Here is a 23,840-nt window from a genome sequence, read left to right on the forward strand (position 1 = left end):
GTTGGATACACCTTATTAATGGTGCAAGTTCAGCAGTGCATCCTTCCAATAACTACTTTGCCGTCTGCTATCACCACCTTAACCCTGAATGGTGCTTTCATCCTCTTTTTGTTCTGCTGTGGGCAGGGTATTACGTTTTTGTACTATAGACCCAAAAGTACATCCATACCCATTAAATCAGTTGCTTTTTAAACCAGGTAAGAGAAAAAAATGAGGAAAAAAATGGGCATTTAGAGTGTTTTTATTATTCTATAATTACCTTTCCTGATGTTCTTGGTGTAGATTCACATTACCATCTGGGACCACTGGTTTTCAGCCTGAAGAGAACTTCCTTTAGTGTTCTTATGCAGTGGCTCAGTAACAACAAATATGCAGGGCTGAAATACTCTGCCTTTAGTTTTGAACACTAGCTCGATCTTCAAATGAGCTCATTTTCATTCTGTCAGTTCATATCTACTATTGAGCTTTCCAGTTTTCCATTTCCAAGATTCCATTTGGTTCTTTCTGTCATTTGTACTGCATTCATGATCCTCTTTCTAGATACATGTTGTCATGACACTTCCTTGTCATCTTTACTGCTCTCCTGTGGTTCTGTGATCATGTTCTCTGATAGTAACTTGAAATCCTTCTGTTAATCTGACAGCTGGTCACTCCCACAGGCAGTGTCCGCTCCCTGCTTTTATTCTGGTGTGTAGGTAGTACTTGTGGTTTCTTTATAGACTTCATAGCGGATACGGCAATGTTCAGTTCTGCCCTCTCTGCCTTCGACCGCTTGTTTCATTGCTACTTGAATGTGAAGTGAACTAAGCAGGTTAGAGCTGGGGATGCCATAGTCACTTGGGGAAGGCGGCAGGTTCCAGGATGGCTCACATCCACGCCTCCCAGACTGCGCACCCAAGCTGTTAAAGGTTGAACTGCTAATTGCCATGTTCACTCTTTTGTTGTGAACAGTTCCCTGGTAGCACAAACTGCTGTGCAGAAAAAGCCACTGAAATTCTGGCTTCCTGGAAGGTAAAGTTTCTAAGGTCCTTAATCAACTGATACTTGCTCTAATCCCAGGAGGTTCCCTCTTCAACTGTCTTCCTGGCTCTCTTGAGCAAACTAGGTAATACACAGTTGAGGCTCTATATCGTCCTTGTTTCTCCAGATTTCTTCTCAGGTGCCTTTCATGACAACTCCATTGCTCCTGAACACATCTTTAGGTTTAAAGCGTCCACCCTTTGTTGTAAATGGTAAAAGATTAGGAGCTATCTGTGTGAAATAGTTCTGGAGAGGAGAGCATGACAAGCTCTTTCTAATGTAAGAGCTTAAAGGTGAAGAGTCGGGAATCGTACTGTGGCTTCAGGTCCTCTTCAGGTCCAACTTTTGGCATGGAACCACTATATCAGGAGCCAGACAAAGAGCTATTTTCTCAAAGTTCTAATTACCTACAGCTTCAGCCCATAAGTTGGCAAAAGGAAGGGGTCTTCACAGGTGAAATATTAAATATTATAAAGTAAAATAAATACTAAACTGCTCCAGGCGGTGGTGGCACACGCCTTTAGTCCCAGCACTCAGGAGGCAGAGCCAGGCGGATCTCTGTGAGTTTGAGGCCAGCCTGGTTTACAGAGCGAGATCCAGGACAGGCACCAAAACTACACAGAGAAATCTTGTCTCGAAAAAACCCACTAAACTGCACTCAGATAATGAAGTCCTGCTCCTCAGGGTAGGAACCTAACAACTACCTCTCCCTAAAAATCCCGAGCTGTAACTAGATGCCCTTAACTACAACATCTGGAATGGATTCTCCAGAGAAAGGGAGGCGAAGAGGAACAGTCTTAGTTGAAATAGTCCACTCTCTTCTTCACGGAATTATTTTATAGCTTTTCCCAAACAGACAATCTCTCATTGGCAGCTTGTTCTTAGGGCCATCTCCAGAGATGTTGGAGTACTATGAGTTGGGGTGGGTAGGTGCGGTTTGTTTTAATCATTTTCACTAGAGTATTATAGAACCAAGAAGTGGTTTTTATATTTATATGTATATTTATTTAAATATTATAATTTATATATATTTATATTTTTATAACTAGGGACAAGAGAGAGACCTTAGCTTCGTATACTGGCTATTATTTTTCTGAGTAAAGGCAATGTATTTTGTACAGATGTGATTCCCACAGTACAGGGAGTAGAACAGGCAGCATATAAAACAGACTGGATGAAGGCCTGAAGTAGTCCAAGTCACACGAAAGGAGGATTCGTTTATATTGTCAGAGACAGTATACCTCTAGGAAGTAAAACTAGAATTTTCTCCTAAAATGTTGCTCTCTGATATTATTTTAAAGTTGATATATTGTCATTTACAGAAGCTCTTTTTTTACCATAGTAACTGTAACATGTCACACTGGGAAAGAGAAATATAACTAACTAATGAGATGTAGAGCACTGTCCCTGGGCCTTTCCCTAATCAGCTAGTCAGAATATACTTGTATAGTAATAAGTTCTCTCAAACAGAAACAGAGAGTAAATGCTGATCAAACAATTTTGTGTGTGTGTGTGTGTTTGAGACGAGGTCTCACTTTGTAGCCCAGGCAGTCCTGGAAGTCCCTGTGTCCTGCAGGCTGATGTGATAGCAGTCCTGCCTTAGTCACCCTAGTGCTAGGGTTTGCACTGTTGATCAACCATACTTAGCTGGGTTTTTTAACTATTTGATGGGAAAATAACAATATAACATATATATTTTATCTTACTCTGTATAATAAACTAATATATAGATTCTCAATATGTTAAAAACAAAATGCCCTTTTAAAAAAATTGTTTCTAAGTAGTATGTTTTGTTTGCTTCTTGTTCTGGGGAATTGAACCCAGAGCCTAATGCATAGTATACACTATACCATTGAGCTACCTCTCTTGCCATTTTTTTTTTATTTTAGTAAAATATTTCAACTGACTTTGCAATATACCAATGGTTATCTCAAGAGCTATTTCTACAAACATTGCCAATTATTTCTATATGTTAGACATCAAAATTAAGCTGGATATGGTGATGTACACTTATAAGCTATCACTCAGCCATCACTCAGAAGGCTGAGACAAATATTACCAGTTCCAGGCCAACTTGGGCTACATAACAAGGCTTTGTTCAGGTAAACACAGAAGTGAATCACTGAAATAGGACTGCGTATACACACATACAAAGGAAGCAAAGTTCTAGAACACACATTGCTAGAGCACACCTAAATGACGAAGATTCACACACATTCAGTAAGATCTTAGTTATTCTAATACTGGTAAATAGAGGATGTGTTAAAATATTGGGGATGGTTGTCTGACTGTAGTAGCCTGGATGTCAGGAAAAAGAGGACCATGCTCCACCAGAAACCTGCCTGCCTTCTCCGCAGTCTCCTGTCAGTCCAGTGCATCACTGTAAATGTCTTTTCTGCAGTCACACGGAAGCCACACAGGCACTCTCTAGATCACTGTTTTCATTAAAACTTTTTGAATCATAGCTTTTTTGGGAAAATTCAAATTTTTAATTCTTTTCAATTTCTAGATGTATTGTAGAAACAGAAAATTTAGAAGAAAGAGTAGCTGTAGTGAGTCGAATAATTGAGATTCTACAAGTCTTTCAAGAGCTAAACAATTTCAATGGTGTCCTTGAAGTGGTCAGCGCCATGAACTCATCACCTGTCTACAGGCTAGACCACACATTTGAGGTAGGTTGTACCTGTGTTTTCAAATGAACTTGCACTGCTTAGTATAACAGTAGGATTCTGCATGGCATGGCCTCTGTACTCTGAGCATCTGTGATGATCAGCATAAGACTGTACTAAAGCGGGCCATCAGCATGGTGTCCCGGAAGCTGAGGAGGGGATTCTAAGGCCCCATCTCTTCCACGGGGTATAACTAGTTAGTGGGTGCTGAGAGAGCGAGAGACACCTTTCAGTGGTGAGGTCCGTGTTCCATAAACAGTCTCGCCCATGCTCCTGTAAGCTCCCCTACTGAACTCAGCAGATCACTGAGGGGACATGACAGCGGAAGGGAAGACTGGTTGGGAAGCAGAAGGGCTCCAGGGGAGGAGGACTGGCCAGAAGGGCTGTGGGTGAATGGGATCAAAATGCATTGTAGACATGTATGAAAACACCATAATTAAGTCTGCCATTTTGTATAATTATGATATAATTATGATAACAATTATGATACTTAATATTTAAATGCCTCATTTGTTTTTCCAGTAATAGGTTAAAATATGGACTTACCTAAATTTCATAGTGAATGGTTTCTCTTTTAAAATGTGTTTCCATTCAGTCATAGGTTCCAACTTGTTAGAAGAAAAAACATTCACCATTTATTTTCTTACTTTTGTGTGTGCACACACTCAAGTGTCTACCATGGGCACATGTGGAGGTCAAAAGGATTTTGTGGAGTGTACTCCCTCCTACCATCTTGGTGGTGTTCTGGGATAGGACTCAGATCACCAGGCTTGTGCAGCAAGTGTCTTTATCTGCCGAGAGCTTGCTGACCTACACTCAGTCCTTGATTTGTCACACTCAGTAACTGTCACATATATGATGTGAGGTGTGGCAAGATACACTGTCGCATGCACATTTCTAAGTTTGTACTAAAGTGTATGAAAAAGGCTTTAAAAGAAGAAAAAAGAAAAACAGCATTAACCAGGCCTTTAATCCCACCACTTGAGAGGGAGAGGCAGGTGGATCTCCATGAGTTTGAGGCCAGCCTGACCCACATAGTGAGTTCCAACCTAGCCAGGAATACACAGTGAGAGCTTGTCTCAAAAAATATAACTTAAAAAATAAAAACAGTACTAGCATTCTTGGAGTCAAACTGATAGGAATGGGCCACAATGGTTAGGTGGGTATTTTTTGGCAAGATTTGCAATCCATTGTACAACTGAGGCCTCCTAATTTTTTTTTTTTTTTATTATAGCAAATACCAAGTAGACAAAAGAAAATTTTAGAGGAAGCTCATGAGTTGAGTGAAGATCATTATAAGAAATATTTGGCAAAACTCAGGTCTATTAATCCACCATGTGTGCCTTTCTTTGGTAAGTATTCTTCCTAATTTTTATTGTGCTTCTGGATAAAACATGATATTTTATTAAATGAGTATAGAAAATAGCACCTGAATCCATTCAGAATTTTTCTGTTGGGACTTTAAAAAAATCAAATCTATTATAGATTGAGTATCCTAAATGTAAAAGTCTACAGTGTTCAAAAAAATGGAAACTTGTTTCAGTAATACCACAAGTGGAAAATCCTGTATCTGGCCTTGTTTCAGGGGTCACAGCCAGAACATCAGTTCACTACAGACCCTGTCAGATAACCTTCAGCTGACAGACGTGGTAGCACACATGAGTGTGAGGCCAGCCTGGGCTACAAAGCAAGTCCCTATCTGAAAACAAACAAAATACATCCAACATGAGGCCATAGATGTAAGGCAAGTCAGTAAATGAATTTTCTCTTTAGACCTGGAACTCACCCCCAGGATGATAGCCATGAGCACTCCAGGTGGAGAGCAAGGCCGACTCCCCCCACCCCTGTTCCCCCACCCCCCGACAGGCAGGCGCTGTTACAGCAATCCTGTCTCCTGTCTTTGTAGTCTCCTCGGAACCCTGGGTTATTTTTGTGACTGTTGCAGCCCTGTTTGCACTCCTGGTGGTTAGCATAACAGATGTGCACCACTGTGATTCGCCTTGTAGTTAATCTTGATAAAGTAGAAGAAACATGACCGTGTCATTCATTTGTATTTAATCATTTAACAAAACACACGTCTTGATGGTCACTGTATGTGCCTTTGAGACGGTAACCCAGCACATTAGGATTTTATTTTTACCAGCCCCTTATCTACCTCCGTTGCACTGGAGGATGAATGCCTTTCTTCCTTTCAAGACTGACTCTCCCATCTGAATTTATTGCTTCTCTTGGGTAGAGACTGCAGACTGTATCTTCAGTCTGTTGCCTTCTTGGAGATTCCTTTTTCTTCCACAGTTACTTATTCCCCACATTATATATTCTCAGTATTTTTTTCATGCCTCGCCCCTACCCCCGTACTTTCCCCCACTTCAGAGCTAGGGATGGACCTCAGAGCTTGTACTCAGGTAAATGCTCTTTCTGCTGGGGCTCTTTACACCCCAGCTCTTGAATCAGCCTCTCCCCTGCCCACATACATGCTCTGGTAAGCCTTCTTCTGAAGGTTAGTAGAAATTAATCTCTCTTATGTTTGACTTCTTCAGTATTTGGCAAATTTTCTCCTAACGTTATCTTTATCTATGGTTTTTTCCTATAGAGTTTTAAGTTGTAGTACATAGAACAATGGTAATCCTGATATTTTCTTCAATGTATCTAGTCTCTCATATTTTATTGTTGCAGCTTTATAACTAAATATTTTTATATTTGCTTGGTTTTCGTTGTTGTTTTTTGTATGTTTGGTTTTTCGAAACAAAAGTTTCTCTCTATAGTCTTGGCTGCCCTGGAACTCACTCTATAGACCAGGCTGGCCTCGAACTCATAGAGATCCGCTGTTATCTGCCTCCTGAGTGCTGAGATTAAAAGTGTGTGCCACCATGCCTGGCCTGCTTGTGGTCTTTTTGATGTGTAGATGGTATGTAATTGCATGCTATATATGTTACTTTTTTGCCATATCCATCTAAAGTATATTTTATACTTTAAATAATCTTCTTACATAATCATTTACAGTGGCTGCATGCTGTCCATAAAGTTAATGTGACTATTTCATCATTACCCTGTGACTCAATGTATTATTTCTAGTAAAGTCAACAGATCCATTTATATACTCTGGAGTGATGTAGGGATAAGGAAAACAACACTGTGACATAATAACCAAGAAGGGTGGGCTTAACTTTTGGCCACTGCCTTTCCTTACCTTCCTAGCAGTAAAAGGCGACTCAGGAGTCTGTGCCCCTGGCAGTTTGCTCATACTTTGATGCACACACCTCTGCAATATAATGTTCTGCTTACAGCACAGTAGCTTAGTTTTTTGCTCTTTCAAATGAGCAAAACTCTGGGAGAGTATCTTGTCTATTCTTCGCACCTAACCATGGGCCTGACACGCGGAGGCATTCAACAGATGTTTTTTTAGTGAATGAAAGAACCATATTATTCAGAACAAAAGATCATTTGGCCACTTAGACCACTATTTGATAGACATGCAGTCACATTTAGATCTACACATGGCATACACACATACACAAACATATGTTTCTTTCTTAAAGAATCAAATTGGGGCTGGAGAGATGGTTCAACAGTTAAGAGCACTGACTGTTCTTCCAGAGGACACAGGTTCAAGTCCTAGTACCCACATGATGGTTCTAACTGTCTGTAACTCCCTCTGGCACCAACAGGTACCAGGCATGCACTTGGTGCACAGACATACATGTAGGCAAAATACACATTAAATAAAATAAAATAAAAAGAATATTGAGGTCTCTATCGTATGTGCACATATACAAATGTTCCTTATAATTAAAAAGTCACATGCTTAAACATTTATATAGATACAGAATTTGGACAGTACTACCATGACTATATTCATTTGGCATTTATCAGGCATAAAATACTTTTCCAACTTTTGGCCGGGCGGTGGTGGCGCACGCCTTTAATCCCAGCACTCGGGAGGCAGAGCCAGGCGGATCTCTGTGAGTTCGAGGCCGGCCTGGGCTACCAAGTGAGTTCCCGGAAAGGCGCAAAGCTACACAGAGAAACCCTGTCTCGAAAAAACAAAAAACAAAAACCAAAAAACAAAAAAAAAAAAAAAACTTTTCCAACTTTTATCCTGAGATTTTCCAAAGTGCTACTTGTATTTTTATGGCTTCATCCAAGTGTTTGGTTTGTTTGTTTATGACACCTGTGAACATCCTGTTTTCCCATTTGGTCCCTGTACCACTTCTTCAGTCACCTAAGCTCAGAGCTCAGAGCCTTCCTGCTATGCCCTGCCCCTGTCTAAATCAGAGAAGTTGTTTTAAAATTTTATGGGCGGGGGCTGTGCAGGCGCACGTACGTGTGTGTGTGTGTGTGTGTGTGTGTGTGTGTGTGTGTGTGTGTGTGTACACCGTGTGTGTGTGTTCTCAGAGGCCAAGAAAGGGTGTCAGATTCCTTGAGACTGTAGTTAAAGGTGGTCAGGAGTCATCTGACATGGGTACTGGGAACCAGACTTGAGTCTTGTCAAAGAAAAGCAAGACCACATAACCACTGAGCCATCTCTCCAGTCCCAGTCTACTAAATTCTTAAAGAGTTTACCTCTTAAATTTGTATGCCCTCTACTATCTCCAACCACACAAAGTGTTATAGCCTGTGTATTGTTCTTCTTTGGCATTCACTGCAGCTAGCAATCCTAGAATGCAAAAATGTTTCTACTCATTACCCCGAGATAAAAGTTAGCCTTTTTTCCTTCTTCAAGACAGACTCCTTGTGTCATCTAAGATGGCCTGATATTCCTGCATCACATGCCCAGAATGAAAGTTAAACTTAACAGAAGACATTCACAATCTGAGTATAAACATTTCAACTGGAGACTAATCTGGAGAATTGATTTTGGCTGTCATTGAATATGCACACTCTTAAGGGCACGTTTGTTAGAAAGCACAAGAACTTATGCTTACTAAAATACACAGTAACTATTTTATGAACATACCTTGAAGAGTGGCCTTGGTGCCGAGAACAGACAAATAAATCATCTGCCCAAACTGAACAGACATTGATGTCAGTCTTACCTTATTATTGCTGACTTTTTATTTACTGGCTTGAGTCATTTCATCTTTTAAAGAACGTGACCCAAAAAACTTGCAGTATTTAGGGCTGGTGAGCTGGCTGTGGTTCCTGCTGCTAATCCTGACAACCTGAGTTCAATCCTGGGACTCACATGGAAGAGAACCATCAACACACACACACACACACACACACACACACACACACACACACACTTTAAAAAGAAAAGAAAAAATGACATTATTTAGAAGTACTCCTCCAAGCATTAGAACTAGTGACCTTGTCTGTCTAACATCCTTCCCGTCTTCTTTAACTCCACACAATCAGTACATACACCCTTAGGCTCTAACCATGAACAACCCCTCTGAGGATGCCTTCCACGCTTCATCACACGAGTGTCACGTTGCTGTCCTCCCTTAGTTCTACCCACTAAACTCTTTTTTTTTTTTTTAAAGATTTATTTATTTATTACGTATACAGCATGTATCCCTGCAGGCCAGAAGAAGGCACCAGATCTCATTACAGATGGTTGTGAGCCACCATGTGGTTGCTGGGAATTGAACTCAGGACCTCTGGAAGAGCAGTCAGTGCTCTTAACCTCTGAGCCATCTCTCCAGCCCCTAAACTCTTAACTCACTCCTTCAATTAATGATCTTTTTTTCTAATTCCAACAACTCAAGACAGGATAAGGCACCCCCGTTGTGCTCTCACAGCGTCGTAAACATCACTACTAGCACAGCATTTCCTATAGTACAGTACCTGCAAAACCGTACCATAGTGCCCGTCTTCAAAGCTCTGAGTTCTCTGCGATCAGCCCACTCCCGGTGCTGTGTTTTTATCTGCAGTACCTAATGTCGTAACTAACACACAGCAGAAAGGCTGTCCATTGATACTCAGTGAATGAACTCGGGGTCCCACACATTGTGCTCTGCCCCTCCCCTCAGAAGAGCAGTGTGTAATCTGGGAGGGAAGTTATTCAGATGTCAACATTGGCAGCTCAGCCGTCACTAACGGACACTTTGTTTTTGGTCAAGCCTAGTGTAAATTGACACAGAAACTCCTCTGTGTCTCCTTTTGGAGATGAAGAGCAGGTGCAGAGACTAAGGCAGTGATGGAAGATAGCACAGGTAGAAAGTACAGGGCTGGCTCTAGAAACGGAACAGAGGGCCGGCGAAGAGCTCAAGTGGGACTGGGGGTAGCTCAGTTGGGTTCAATCCCCGGCACCGCATAAACCAAGTATGGTGATGTGTGCCTGTAATCCCAGGGCTCAAGAGTTGAAGCCAGAAGGGTAAGTTCAGAGTCATCCTCAGCTACCTAACAGGTTTGAGGCCAGCCATATCACCTGGTGCTCTAAATCTAAAATATGCACAAATTATATGTCACCCTGTGCTTAAGAGACTTGAAGCCCTTTAGACATTTCCACAAGAAAGCCTGTTCAAACGTGATCACCTCCAAATAGTGAGACTAAGAATTGAATAGGCAGAAAATGTAATCTTCTGAGTTGAGGGTTTCCCCCCTTTGGCAACACTATGCATCAGTGACAACACTGTTAAGTTTCTTCACTAAAAGTGTCCTTTTACACGTCATGTAATGGTGGTCTGAAGAGTATGGAAGGCTGGTCATTCTTTCTTTAAACAAGAAATCTATTTCTGAAACTTGATCTCCTTTTCCTTGAATGTTTATAAAATGTAAGTTTTTTACAAAAGGATTTAAAACAGTCACTGAGCAAGTTGTTTTTCACAGACTAGAAATCTAGGCCTTGGTTCTTTGGTTCTTATGACTGTCTGCATAAATCCCTGCAGTTAATGAGGAAGCAAAAAAAAACTTCTTCCTTCTTTACCCGTGAAGTAATTTCATGGTCTCTTGTAGGAATTTATCTCACTAATATCTTGAAAACAGAAGAAGGCAACCCTGAAGTTCTGAAAAGACACGGGAAAGAGCTTATCAACTTCAGCAAAAGGAGGAAAGTGGCGGAGATAACAGGGGAGATCCAGCAGTACCAAAACCAGCCTTACTGTTTACGGGTCGAGGCAGATATCAAAGTAAGTTTAAGCATGTGAGGATCCCTAGCTCTGAGCAACTTCACACAATGCCTCAGAAAGGCCAACTTTATTTTGTAGAGAAGAAAAGGGAAAATAAAACTTAGGATATAAGAAATTTTGAATTATTGACTAAGTTATTTTCATGAATTTGAAATCTGATTAAGAGTATTTAATACTAATAATTGTTTTTTTGTATTTATTTTAGAGGTTCTTTGAAAACTTGAATCCAATGGGAAATAGCATGGAGAAAGAATTCACAGACTATCTTTTCAACAAATCCCTTGAAATAGAACCACGAAACCCTAAGCCTCTCCCAAGATTTGTAAGCATTCATATATTCGCAGCTTTATAACTTTTTACAGTTGTTGTCTACATCTGGGGGTATCTTCAATACCATTGTGGGTCCATACCATGTATTGTGTAGATCAGTTTTTTGTAAAAGCATTTAGGGATGAGGTATAAATGTGATGGTTAAAGGTAATTAATAAGAATAATCAGGAATGCCCCACTTGGTTTCAAATAAATGAACATTAATATTAATTTCAATAAATTTTCATATGATGTAATAAGTGTAAGCAAATTTATAGTTTGCTACTTTTAGTTTTAACAAAAGTTGTTTTTCAAAGGCATGGAATTTAAGAAATTTATACTAATTTACTTAACAATAAATATATTTACTTGGGATTTTTTTAAAGCAATTATTTATTAGAAATTTTAACCATGAGCCATTAGCCTTAGTAATGCAAAGTTTGTACAATGATACTTTTAATGGTTCTTTTATTTTGTAGTAATTTGCTAGTGCCTGGCCAAGTTTATGCTTGGTATTACTTCTCACTGATCTGAATATGTTCACTCACTATAGAGTCAAAAAGTAAATATAAATTGTTTCTAAGTGGTCACAATAAACTGTATAATGTTTGTGACTCACAGCCAGATTTTTTAAACTCTAAAACAGCTTCTAAATATAAACCTAATATGTATGCCAACTCTAGTGAGACATTCTGACATCACTGTGAAGTGGTCGTTCTGCAGGGAAAGAGCCCTAAAGTTAAAATATACAGAGGTTAAAGAAAACGCAGGCAACTCAGTCCATCTGTAAGTAGCCCATGTCCAAACGGGCTGATAGCATCACTGTATTACAACACACAATTCATGATGAGGATCCTGGCTTTTCCAACAAGATTTAATTGCCCCAAATAGTATATTTTAAAAAATGGAATTTGCGGGGAAGGGGGCTGTGGTGCGCACCTTTAATCCCAGCACTTGGAAGGCTGAGGCTAGCCTGGTCTACAAAGTGAGTTCTAGGACAGCCAGGACTGTTACACAGAGAAACCCTGTCTCAAAAAAACGAAACAACAACAACAAAAAGCCAGGGAATTATACAATGTATTTCAGAAAAATTTCCATCCCCCAAGATGCTACATTAACAAACATTCTGGTATTTATACTAAACTCAGTTAAATATATTCAGTTTCTAATGATTCACAGAGCCAAATGTTCAGCAGAATGAAGTGATAGTGCTGGAACCTGGGATACTCTGATCTGAATCATTGGGAAATTTTCATATTGATAATTTATAGTTTTTCTAACTATTAGTTGAACAGAGAAAAACCTTCCTTTTACCCATGATGTTTTAAGTATTGTGGTTTGTTTTTGTTTCTGATGTCTACAGCCAAAAAAATACAGCTATCCTCTCAAATCCCCCGGTGTTCGTCCCTCAAACCCAAGACCAGGAACCATGAGGCACCCCACACCTCTGCAGCAGGAGCCAAGAAAAATTAGCTACAGTAGGATCCCGGAGAGTGAGACTGAAAGTACAGCATCTGCACCCAATTCTCCAAGGACGCCGCTGACACCCCCTCCTTCGTCCTGCGCGTCCAGTACCACAGATGTGTGCAGTGTGTTCGACTCTGAACACTCAGCAAGCCCTTTCCACTCAAGTAAGTGCTCAAACTTGAAGTGCTTCAGAGCAGTGAAAAATCATCTGTGATTGTGTATGTTCGTATGCATGTGAAAGTATACACACCCCGATACCGTTTCAAAAGATATTATAATTCTTTAAATCTAAACTCCAGCCACTTGGGGTTTTTCAAAGCTGTTGAAACAACACTCTACATTTACCCAAATGCACCTCTCCTATGAAGCCTATCAACTCTGTGGTTTGTTTTTTAATTTTATTATTTTATGTGTATGTGTGTTTTGCCTGTGTGAATGTCTATGCACTATGTGTGTGCCTACAGGGACCAGAAAAGGGCATTAGGTCCCCTGAAGCAGGAGTTGAAGATGGTTGTGAGCTATCACGTCGATGCTAGAAAGTGAACCCCAGTCCTATAGAAGAACAGCAAGTACACTTAACCATTGAGCCATATCTCCAGCCCACAAAATGATTAATTTGAATATAAGGTACATCATCCTCTCCCCACCAAATTCTGCATTAGTTTCTGATTTTACAGTATGTAAAATTCAAATTCCTAGAAGACCCTTCCTCAAACTTCCTGTAGTATCCTGATAATATCTATATCTTGTTGGTACTATGAAAAGCAGAGCCACACAGCTCACATAGTTACTGCTATGTCATCAGTGTCCAACAGAAGTATAAGAGCCATATGTGTGACTGTAAATGTCTAGTGCCACATTAGAAAAAGCAAACATAACTTAATGTTTTATTTAACCTAGTTTGTAAAAATTGATTTCAGCATGAAATCATATAAAAACTTATTTCAAGACATCTTATATTCTTGTTCAGAATATTTAAAATCCAGTGTGCATTTCCTATTTATAGCACATCTCAATTCAAACAAGCCCAAGGATACTCAGTAGTCACGGGCTTATCCAACTGACCCTCTATGAAATGCCATTCTCTTAGGTATTTCATCAAGAACTTTGCAGCTCCCCTAATAACACGTCACCTTTTTACATCTGTTTATTGCTAGATCAATCTTTGAATCAATTCAACTTTACTCCTCTGATGAGTGTTTGCACCTGTTCTTCCCCTTGGCATTCATGGGGCCAGCATCAGGCCAGCATCAGGGCAGCATCACATCACAATTGAGGCAGAACTGCAAAGCACCAACTTTTGCTTTAGGAATCCTGGTTTATCACCCCAAGTCTCATAACCTTCCTGGTCCTTGATAAAATACTTTTTGCATGCCTTGTGGAACTTTAGGTTTCTTTTAACCCAGAGAAACTAACTAAAAATCTATAAATCTTTGCAGGTACATTATTTTGAGATTTGTCCCAGAATCCTGTGTAATGATTCCTAGTATGCATGCATCTGTAGTCAGCCAGTGGCAGATCTTGTCTTTATACCACATAAAATGTGTTTATTGAGAGTTTACTTGGCTTTATTTAGAGGCTGAGGACCATGAAGTTACATTGTACATACATAGGACCATGAAGTTACATTGTACACCGAGGACCATGAAGTTATATGACACACAGGACCATGAAGTTACATCACACACATAGGACCATGAAGTTATATCACATACAGGACAATGAAGTTACATTATACACACAGGACCATGAAGTTACATTGTACACACAGAGGACCATGAAGTTACAGTGTACACACAGAGGACCATGAAGTTACATTGTACACACAGAGGACCATGAAGTTACATTGTACACACAGAGGACCATGAAGTTACAGTGTACACACAGAGGACCATGAAGTTACAGTGTACACACAGGACCATGAAGTTACATTGTACACAGAGGACCATGAAGTTACAGTGTACACACAGGACCATGAAGTTACAGTGTACACATAGGAAGCTGTCAGATAAGATCAAATAGACACAGAGTAAAAAATATATTTTACCCAACTGGACTCTGCTCTTAACTACTAAAACAAAACCCACCATTTTCCTGTCTGTATGACTAAAATTCATTATTAAATTAATAATAAATGACTGAAATTCATTATTAAAAACTTAGCTATGGGATGGAGAGATGGCTCAGAGGTTAAGAGCACCAATTACTCTTCAAGAGGTCCTGAGTTCAATTCCCAGCACCCACATGGTGGCTTACAACCATCTGTAATAAGATCTGGCAACCTCTTCTGTGTACATAATAAATAAAAAAAAAAAACAAAAAAAAAAACAAAAAAACAAAAAAAAAAAACTTAGCTATTTGCATGGTTTTTCTCCCTAGAGGAGATACCTTTATCTCCATATAATAAGGATCCCCAAACAATTGAATTATTGGAGGCACATGAAAACTATCAGTTGTGAATTCTGTTTTTCTTAATTTAAGTCACTAAAACTGGAAGAGGAGAGAAAACAGATAAACACATTTTCTCTAGTAGTGTTCAATCTAAGTGATTAGTCAAAGGAAAGGTCATCGTTCTGGCATGCTGTATTCTGTTCAGTGGCATGGATCAGAAACTCAAGGTTCTAGACGAAGTGGGGAGACTGTTCAAGGAATGATAAAGCTTTGTAATCCTAAACTTCAGGATCTCGATTTCTTATCAAAAAGAAACTGTTACTCTTCCCTTTTCCCTTAGTAAGAACTGAAAAGAACTCATTTTGAAATAAAATAACTTAGGTTACTATAGAACTGTTCTCATATTTCATCTGTAGCCTATTTGTCTTAGAGGTACCTACCTGCTTTGGACAAACACACTGAAGCTAAAGCTGTGGGGTTGTAGAACCTTGAGTTGCCCCCACTGGGGTCCCAGAGGAAAGGGCTGCTGTGCCTGCAGCCTGCTGTGCGTCACCTGAGACCGTCAGCCCCATGACTGACCCTCCCAAAAGGCAAAAGTGGACTAGAATTTATCGACTGTCAGCTTCTTGAGGCTTATCTCTATTTCTTTTTTAAGAAAATTAAGAGGCTGCAGACCTGGCTCATGGTTTAAGAGCACTTACTACTCTGGCTAGAGAACCTGTATTCAGTTCCCAGTACCCACAAGGCAGCTCATAATCCTGAAACTCTAGTCCCAAGGAACCTAATGCCCTCTTCTGGCCTCTACAGGCTCCAACATGCACATACACGGTGTGCACACACATACACAATTCAAGTAAGTATTGAAAAGAAAACTAAAGTGAGAAGTATGAAAGTAGATCGATACTAAAGCCACACACTTCCCTTGACTTCTCTAGTTCCTCAGAAGTACTGAAAGAAAATCAGAAAAACAGCAGTTTCATCTACTTACTAGAAGATGCTAACTTGCTACTTACTTACACACATAAAAAGGAAATAATGTGATATGACACTGGCTTATGAAGGCAATCAAGTTAGCAAGAGTCATCATCAGGCTAACTGAACTTGGAGTGTACGGTTACCCTCCTCCTGACCAAAAACTGGAACAATCTCCCAGATCAGCTGAGTTATTGCATAGTGTATAAAAATAAGTGAAAGGCGGGGCTGGAGAGACGGCTCAGTGTTTAAGAGCACTGTTTGCTCTTCCAGAGGACCTGGGTGTGATTCCCAGCACCCACATGACAGCTAACACCTGTCTGTAACCCCAGTTCCAGGGGATCCTACACCCTCACAGAGACATACATGCAGGCAAAATACCCATGAACAGTAATAATAATAATAATAATAATAATAATAATAAAAGAAACTACAGAATTAAAAATAAAGAAGTAAAGGGGAAATCTGAATTTTTTTTTTAATAATCAGCTCAGTGTAGTACTGTAAGTATTATTTTAGCCACTGGATTATTTTCTCTTCCATGTGTTGGTAATGAAGTAGTGTAGCAGCGATGATTTAGAACTAGCCTCAGTATTCTAGCCCTATTTTCCTACATTTTAATGCAGTGCTTCTCAACTTGTGGATCAAGACCCCTTTCACAAACCTCCATCTCCAAAATAATTATTTACATTACAATTCATAACAGTAGCAAAATTACAGTTATGAAGTAGCAACAAAAATTGTATGGTTGGGGGTCACCACAACATGAGGAACTGTATAAAGGGCTGCAGCATTAGGAAGGGTGAGAACCACTGTTATAATGTTTGTTTTGTTTATGTTTTAAGAAAAATTTAAGACTTTAATTATTAATAACATTGTTAAATAAATTAATTAATTAAGGCATTAATTTTTCTTAAATTAATATTTTTGAAATTAGGTATTCTGAATTTATCAAGGGATTTCCTAAATTAAAAAGTATGTAAGAACCAAACATATACTGAATTTTTTCAGTGTTTATGAATATAAAAGCTTGTTTTAATATTCAAAACTCTGAATATTTTATAATGACAAATATATGTTCCAAAAACATATTTTCAAAGGTATATGATAATATTTGTCTGACACTCCCTTTAATCTCTAGTAAATGATTTGAGTCTTCACCACTTGAATTGAGTTTTACAGTTTACACACCTGGGGGGGGCAGGTGAGCCAGCTCAGCAGGTTGAGATGCTTGCCACCGAACCTGACAAGCTACATTCAGACCCTGTTGTCCTCATGGTGGAAGAGGAAACTGACTCCTGCGAGCTGTGTCCTGTCCTCTTCAAGTGAAAAAGCCTTCTAATAATAGAGCATCAGACTGTTTTCTAATGAATGGTTTTCATTTATATTATGACATTAAGTAGTAAGAAACTCATCAAAATTCTCAATATGATAGTAACTCCTTTTTTTTCTTCTCAAAAGTATTAATGAGTTTTTTCTAAAAATATTTATGATGTTCTTTCAAACTAACACAGCAAGAACAGCATTATCATCATACATACATTTTTAGAGATGAGTTGAGAATATTCGTTGGAGAAAACAACTTTTTCCTGTTTCCTTTTTACAGGCGGCGCTACCGTCTTTACCCAGGTTACACTGCCCCATGGCCCACATCAGTATATCTGATGAAATACCTAACTCCTGCTCTGGCTTTAAAAGCAGGCCGAGGGTCCCCCTCCCTGCTGACTCTCCTTGCCTGCCCCGTCTTAGAAGTGAGGCTTCACTGCTGCTGTCTTTTCATCATAAACAATTGGCTTAAATTTATAGACTTTTCGTGCTTTTTACAAAACCTTTTGTTCTTAAAAGAACCTATCAAGCGAGCAGCTTCCACATTTAACCATTTCTCTTTTCCAACTGTACAATTCTGAAGCTACTTCTCAACTTTAACAAAGAAGCAAGAGTCTGCGTGCGCAGTGGGGAAGGGAGCTGGCACCTCCGTGCACTGTCCAACACAGAGCACACTTAGCCTGCCGACAGCACACAGTGCAGGCAAATGACTGCACTGAACTCTGTAAGGACGACCTTCCATTACAACTAGTTGCAGGTTCAAAATATTTAGGTAATCAAGTACTATTGTAGTTAATTGCTTTCAGTTCTAAACTAAACTAACAACTCACCATAAATTCTACTATTTTTAGTTGTTTTACACTAACAAATCAATGGCTTTACTCTTTGTACAAACGGTTTCAAAATATATACAATAAAAAATACCAGTTATGAGCTAAATATATTTTCTTAAGAAAGTAGGTGACCAAATTTTGGTCGTGGTCTGGGGAGATGGTTAAATGTGGAAGCTGCTCACGTGATAGGTTCTTTTAACCACAGTTTGACAAAAATGACCATTCCAAAGGTTTTCCAGAATGTTTGCTATGCAAGCATGAGGACCTGACTGTGGATCCCCTAAATCCACACAAAAGCTTGCCATAGTGTCACACACTTAAAATCCCAGTGCTGGAAAGTTGGGGTGAGGGTCAAAGACAGACCAATCCCAGGAGCTCACTGGCCAGCCAGCCTAGCCAATCAGTGAGCTCCAGGTTGAGTGAGAGACCCTGTCTCAAAAAATAAAGAGGATAGTAATAGAGGAAGGTACCCAACACTGACTTCTGACCTGCGCACGCACACGCACACACACACACACACACACACACACACACACACACACCAGCAGATACACAGTGTCGACCATTTGAATATAAGTGCACAAAATCCTCTCTACATTCTGTAGTGTTATAATATTCGATGGCAGGAGCGGACATGATGCTTAAAGGAGTAAAAAGAGGCGCCAAGGACAGTTTTGAATGTTTAAATATGTTCCTATCTTTTTATAGTGTTTATAGACTAACAACAGATACAGTGTCTTTCAAAGCATACTTATTCACGAGATGGGTTCTGGTTTTATTTACCTCTTGTGTCACTTCATCAACTTCTTCTTCAATCAGGTTGACTGTGTCTTAGTACAGTCCTGTTTTGATTACCACTCCCTGCCCCTGGCAGCATCTTGAATAGTTTCATCATGGTTAAAGTGTTTTTGGATTAGATGTGATGATTCTAATTTTGTTTACATGCTAAGGAGAGTCTGGACCCAAGCAAAATGTGAATAGACTTTGAGGGCACCGGATTCTCTCCTGTACATCCAGTACAAGATGTTTCAATAGAGCTGTCCCGATCAGAAACTGTTCGGTCCAGCATAGCCCCTTGAGAGCAATAAAGCTAGAGAAAAAGATGAACCAGCCACAGTTTGACAAAAATGACCACTCCAAAGGTTTTCAAATTACCTTTCCAACAGAAATCTGAACATTAGACCTAATAAAAAATTCCAATTATAGACTAACAATGGTAATGTTATTTTGTTTAAGAAGCAAAATAATTATTTTAAGTGGCTTTTTCTTTTTAAAAAAATTTGATAGGAAACTGCTGCATGCTTTTATAGCAGTTTATTTTAATAAATGGAATGGTATTGGGTATTGGTTTATTAAACTGCTTTTGATACTTCAACAATTTTTTTTTTAGTCAGTACAAGCAGTTTCCATCTAAGTTTTCAGGAGTAATAAGTGAAATAAAAGTCCTATAATCATGTTTTCTTTATTTGTTTTTAAAATAACACCCTACAGGATCCGCTTCAGTCTCATCTATCAGTTTAGCCAAGGGCACTGATGAAGTGCCTGTCCCCCCTCCTGTTCCCCCTCGAAGGCGGCCAGAGTCTGCTCCAGCAGAATCCTCCCCATCTAAGGTAAAGTGGAACACCTGTTACCTAGAAACTGGAATCACCAGCTGCGGTCAGTTGTTTAGGTCAGGTCTACTCTTACTGGGATAAGCTCACATCTCAGAGTATCTGGGTTTAATAGTTTAAGGATTACGTATAAATTTAGCATGCAAGATGTTTGTTTCTTTTTATAAAGGTAGCTTTTGAGTATGTACACGAAACTCCTGTACGTTTATAGCTATGAGCATTATAAGGAAAAAAAACAAATCTTAATCTACAAGGTAATAGTAACTTGATTGATCTCATGCAATTCTTTTATATTTTGCTTGTGAGCCTAGTCTTCAACAGCTAAAACATCTCTCCAGCCTTCATGCACTTCTTTTAAAACTTGTGACCGGGGTGGGGGTGGGGGTGGGGGTGGGGGTGGGGGTGGGGGGGTGCAGCATGGAGTTTGTGTGAAGGTCTCCGAGAAATGAAACTCTCTGCTGAAAGCCATTCTCTGAGCCAAATAAGAAGGAACTTAACCTCTTCTAGGTTAGAGGAGATCTTAAAGACTCACGCTAACTCAATTTCCTACTGGTTTAAATCTCACGCCCCCCCCTTTATCATTTGTTTTATTTTGACAGTTATCAATTTATTTGGTCTTAAGCTACCCAGCGAACAGAAGTACCAGGATAAGTCAAGACCTTGTAGAGTTCATGAAACATTAATACAGTACATTTAAAACTTAATAATTAGGGCTATGGTAGTTCATTTGCCTAATGTGTACACTGCCAAAAAACTAATGGGTAATTTAGGCTAAATCAGAAATCATAGTGCATCGTATGATAGGCAGCCAGTAGTAAACAACCAACTTCTTACTTAATCGTGACAAAATTGGATTGTTGGTTTTTTCCTCTAAGAATGGGTAGAACATCTCAATACATACGATAAAACTCCCTGTTCTGTACACAGTGTTCTGCCACTAATGTGTCGGAAAATTCCAAGTTAATTCTTAATATATTTATAGTATTTTTCAGATTAAGTTATTAACACATGTTCTATTCTTTTTCATTTGTTAGATTATGTCTAAGCACTTGGACAGCCCCCCAGCTATTCCTCCTAGGCAACCCACATCAAAAGCCTATTCACCAAGATATTCACTATCAGATCGGACCTCTGTATCAGACCCTCCTGAAAGCCCTCCCTTGTTACCACCACGAGAACCTGTGAGGACACCTGACGTTTTCTCAAGCTCACCATTACATCTCCAGCCTCCCCCTTTGGGCAAAAAGAGTGATCATGGCAATGCCTTCTTCCCAAACAGCCCTTCCCCCTTTACACCGCCACCTCCTCAAACCCCTTCTCCTCATGGCACGAGACGGCATCTGCCATCACCACCGCTGACACAGGAAGTGGACCTCCATTCCATTGCTGGGCCTCCTATTCCTCCACGACAAAGCACTTCTCAACTGATCCCCAAACTTCCTCCAAAAACTTACAAGAGGGAGCACACACACCCATCCATGCACAGAGATGGACCACCACTGTTGGAGAACGCCCATTCTTCCTGAGTACTTGCTCTGTCCTGGGATGCAGTTTCCTAGCCCCAAATCCATTGCTGGCGATGGATGCACTGAACATGCCAGCACTGAGGAGTTCAAACGAGAACTCCAAACACTAATGACTACTTCAAGATGTAGTATAAGACAATGAATTTTAACCTATATGTAATTACAAAATAAGACAGTAGTCCAGCTTAGAATGTGGAGACTGATCTAGAGGAACTGGACAACTGATTGCACCTGGAAATCACGTGAAGGGACTCTTCTGGCCAATAGGCAAGAGTCCTCACTTTGTGAAGTAATCTTTATCATTAAAGGGATGGAAAACAGTCTAATGTCCAATAGGCCCATATGTTGACAGTTTTTGTAATTCAAAATATTATGCACTTTTAAAAAAATCTTCAACAGGGATCTTCTCCTCCTTTGTTTTCCTTTGCTTTATTCTTCTACTTTAGAATATTTTCGTAAAAATCATTCAGAGGACTGTGAGAAAAGGCTGTGGTACCTGTCCTTGTTGAAATCAAGGCCAGCACTGTGCTACAGTCCTGTTTACAGATTATTACAGTGAATTGAATGGGTACCGAGGCTTCACCAAAGAGGTACTTTTTGTTATTGTTATTATTTTAAGAATAATTATACCAATTGTAAGAACATTCCCTACCTACCCCCACTCACAAACAAAATGTGGTGGTGTTGCCTTCAAACAGGAAATGTCATGTCATTAACATGACGGAAGAAGAACTTCTTAAAAACGTAACTGTCAAGTATACTATTTACACTTAGGAGACTGTTCCTCTATGCTAGACTGGCATCCCCCCGCCCCTTTGTCCCACAGGAGTTTACTGGTAACATATGTCCTGGCTCGTGGCTGTCCCTCTAACCATACTACAGAAATACAGGCAACCAATGTGAAAAGGAGCATTCTCTGGGCCTCACTGATACCATTCATGTTTTACTAATAGTTGAGTACTCGTCAGCATACTTAGAATTACCTTGCATTGCCTAAATCATGTGTGTATAGTGAATGTTATATAATATACCTGACAGGTCTGTTTTTATTTAATTAAATAAAGATAAACTACTTTGTTTGGCTGGCATATATTAAATTATTACATGGAGAAAATGATTGATTCTTATTTCTTTGGGTTGAAAAATATACAAACACTAAGCATAAAAGCACATGAGGTACGCCTGGGTGTCTGGTTCTTACAGAATAATCTGAAGTTGGAGTTTGGAATATAGGGAAATACTAGCTTAAAATGGGATGGGCATCTTTGAAGCAGAACCTTGCAGATTTTTTAATTTCTTGAGCAACCATATTTGTTAACGTTTATCATTCTACTTTGCTTAAGGTCTTTGGTTCGATCAGAGCTACTCCTTAGAGAATATCTACCTGCATCATTCGTATCACGTGTTTTATTCATGAAGCCTTGTACTGCTCTTCTGAGTCTAACAAATACTGTGACTGAAATGCATGCAACTTGAATAGAAAAAGTTGTATTATCTCTACTATGTCTGTGAACTGTGTAGTATTCCATTCTTAGACAGTCATCAATTCATCAGTATGTGCATGTGTCCTCAAAATAATGAAGCAGCAGTTCAGTAATTGTGTTAACTATGCTGCATCATGGTGGAAACGTAGTAAATTAATAATTTCTTGTGATATTTATTAGAACATTAAATGGACATCTCAGTAGTCCAGTGCGTAGTTTTCTAAGAAGGACGGACATTAATTGCATTGTCATTCAGCAGTCTTCCTTAGTGTGTCTTGTTTATTTGTTAGAGTTGACTCTTGTCACTTAGTGTCTGTAACATTCCTATTATGGTGGCCATTTCTTTTTGGAAAATGTCTTCTCTCTTAAAAGTGTCCTCAAAAGTTCATTTCAAATCCCTTCTTGGATGCAAAGTGTCCAGAAGACCATTCATTGAACAAATGACCATTCATTCAACAAAAGTAGCTAGCTAGGCCTACTTACTAATGCTGCTCCATACGATTATAATGACACCCCCAAATCTCCCATGACTTATTAGACCAGCCTAACTGTCCCTAGAATTTCCCATGGCTTACTGATTACCCCATCCCTACTTCAAATGAGAACCTAAGAAAAGCAACATTAGAACCCATTCAGTATCTCTCTGGCAAGTGTTGCCTTCAACAGGGTGATGACCCCTTCCACTCTGCTTGAGCCAACACAAGGGAGGGAACTCTAAGATTTGGAGTTAATTCTATTTCTCCCAGCGGGAACTATTCTCTACCCAGCTGTTCTAGGGGACCACTTCACCGTGCAGCCATTTTAAATGCATCACGGATAAAGGATAGTTTTATTCTCAAATATGACATTTGGGCAAAAATATTTTCTGTAACAGTAAGTGATTTTAAAAGTTCTCATTGGATGCCCTAAGGTGGAAGTGAGAAAGCTGTATCCTTAGTCTTAACTCAAATGTGGCCGAAGACAAATGCCCCAGCACAGAACTGCATCTGAATCCAGGACATTAGGAGGCGGCCAGGGCGGTAAAACTCGCTTAACGCCATCCGCAAATACGGGACATTTCCTCCAGAAAACAACGTGTCAGCAAGTGTTTGCTTATCCTTGTCTCACAAAGTGAGGGGAGTTTCTCTTGATGGGCTCATCACCAATAACAGAGATGTTTT

The 23,840-nt window shown here is 39.6% G+C and overlaps 1 protein-coding gene across 1 annotated transcript in view; it reads left to right on the plus strand.

Annotated features, from left to right (window-relative positions):
• Sos1 (SOS Ras/Rac guanine nucleotide exchange factor 1) overlaps positions 1–22,296 on the plus strand; it is a 91,491-nt gene extending 69,195 nt beyond the window's left edge. The window contains exons 16-22 of the mRNA XM_059248288.1: positions 3,530–3,692; positions 4,924–5,041; positions 10,590–10,762; positions 10,968–11,084; positions 12,435–12,702; positions 19,552–19,670; positions 20,705–22,296. Coding sequence (XP_059104271.1) covers positions 3,530–3,692; positions 4,924–5,041; positions 10,590–10,762; positions 10,968–11,084; positions 12,435–12,702; positions 19,552–19,670; positions 20,705–21,196 — 1,450 coding nt within the window. The 3' untranslated portion in view covers positions 21,197–22,296. The remainder of the gene's footprint in view (positions 1–3,529; positions 3,693–4,923; positions 5,042–10,589; positions 10,763–10,967; positions 11,085–12,434; positions 12,703–19,551; positions 19,671–20,704) is intronic.
• The last annotated feature ends 1,544 nt before the right edge of the window (positions 22,297–23,840 follow it).

The sequence above is a fragment of the Peromyscus eremicus genome, chromosome 22, assembly GCF_949786415.1.
Source record: "Peromyscus eremicus chromosome 22, PerEre_H2_v1, whole genome shotgun sequence".
In the NCBI taxonomy this organism is placed as follows: Eukaryota; Metazoa; Chordata; class Mammalia; order Rodentia; family Cricetidae; genus Peromyscus; species Peromyscus eremicus.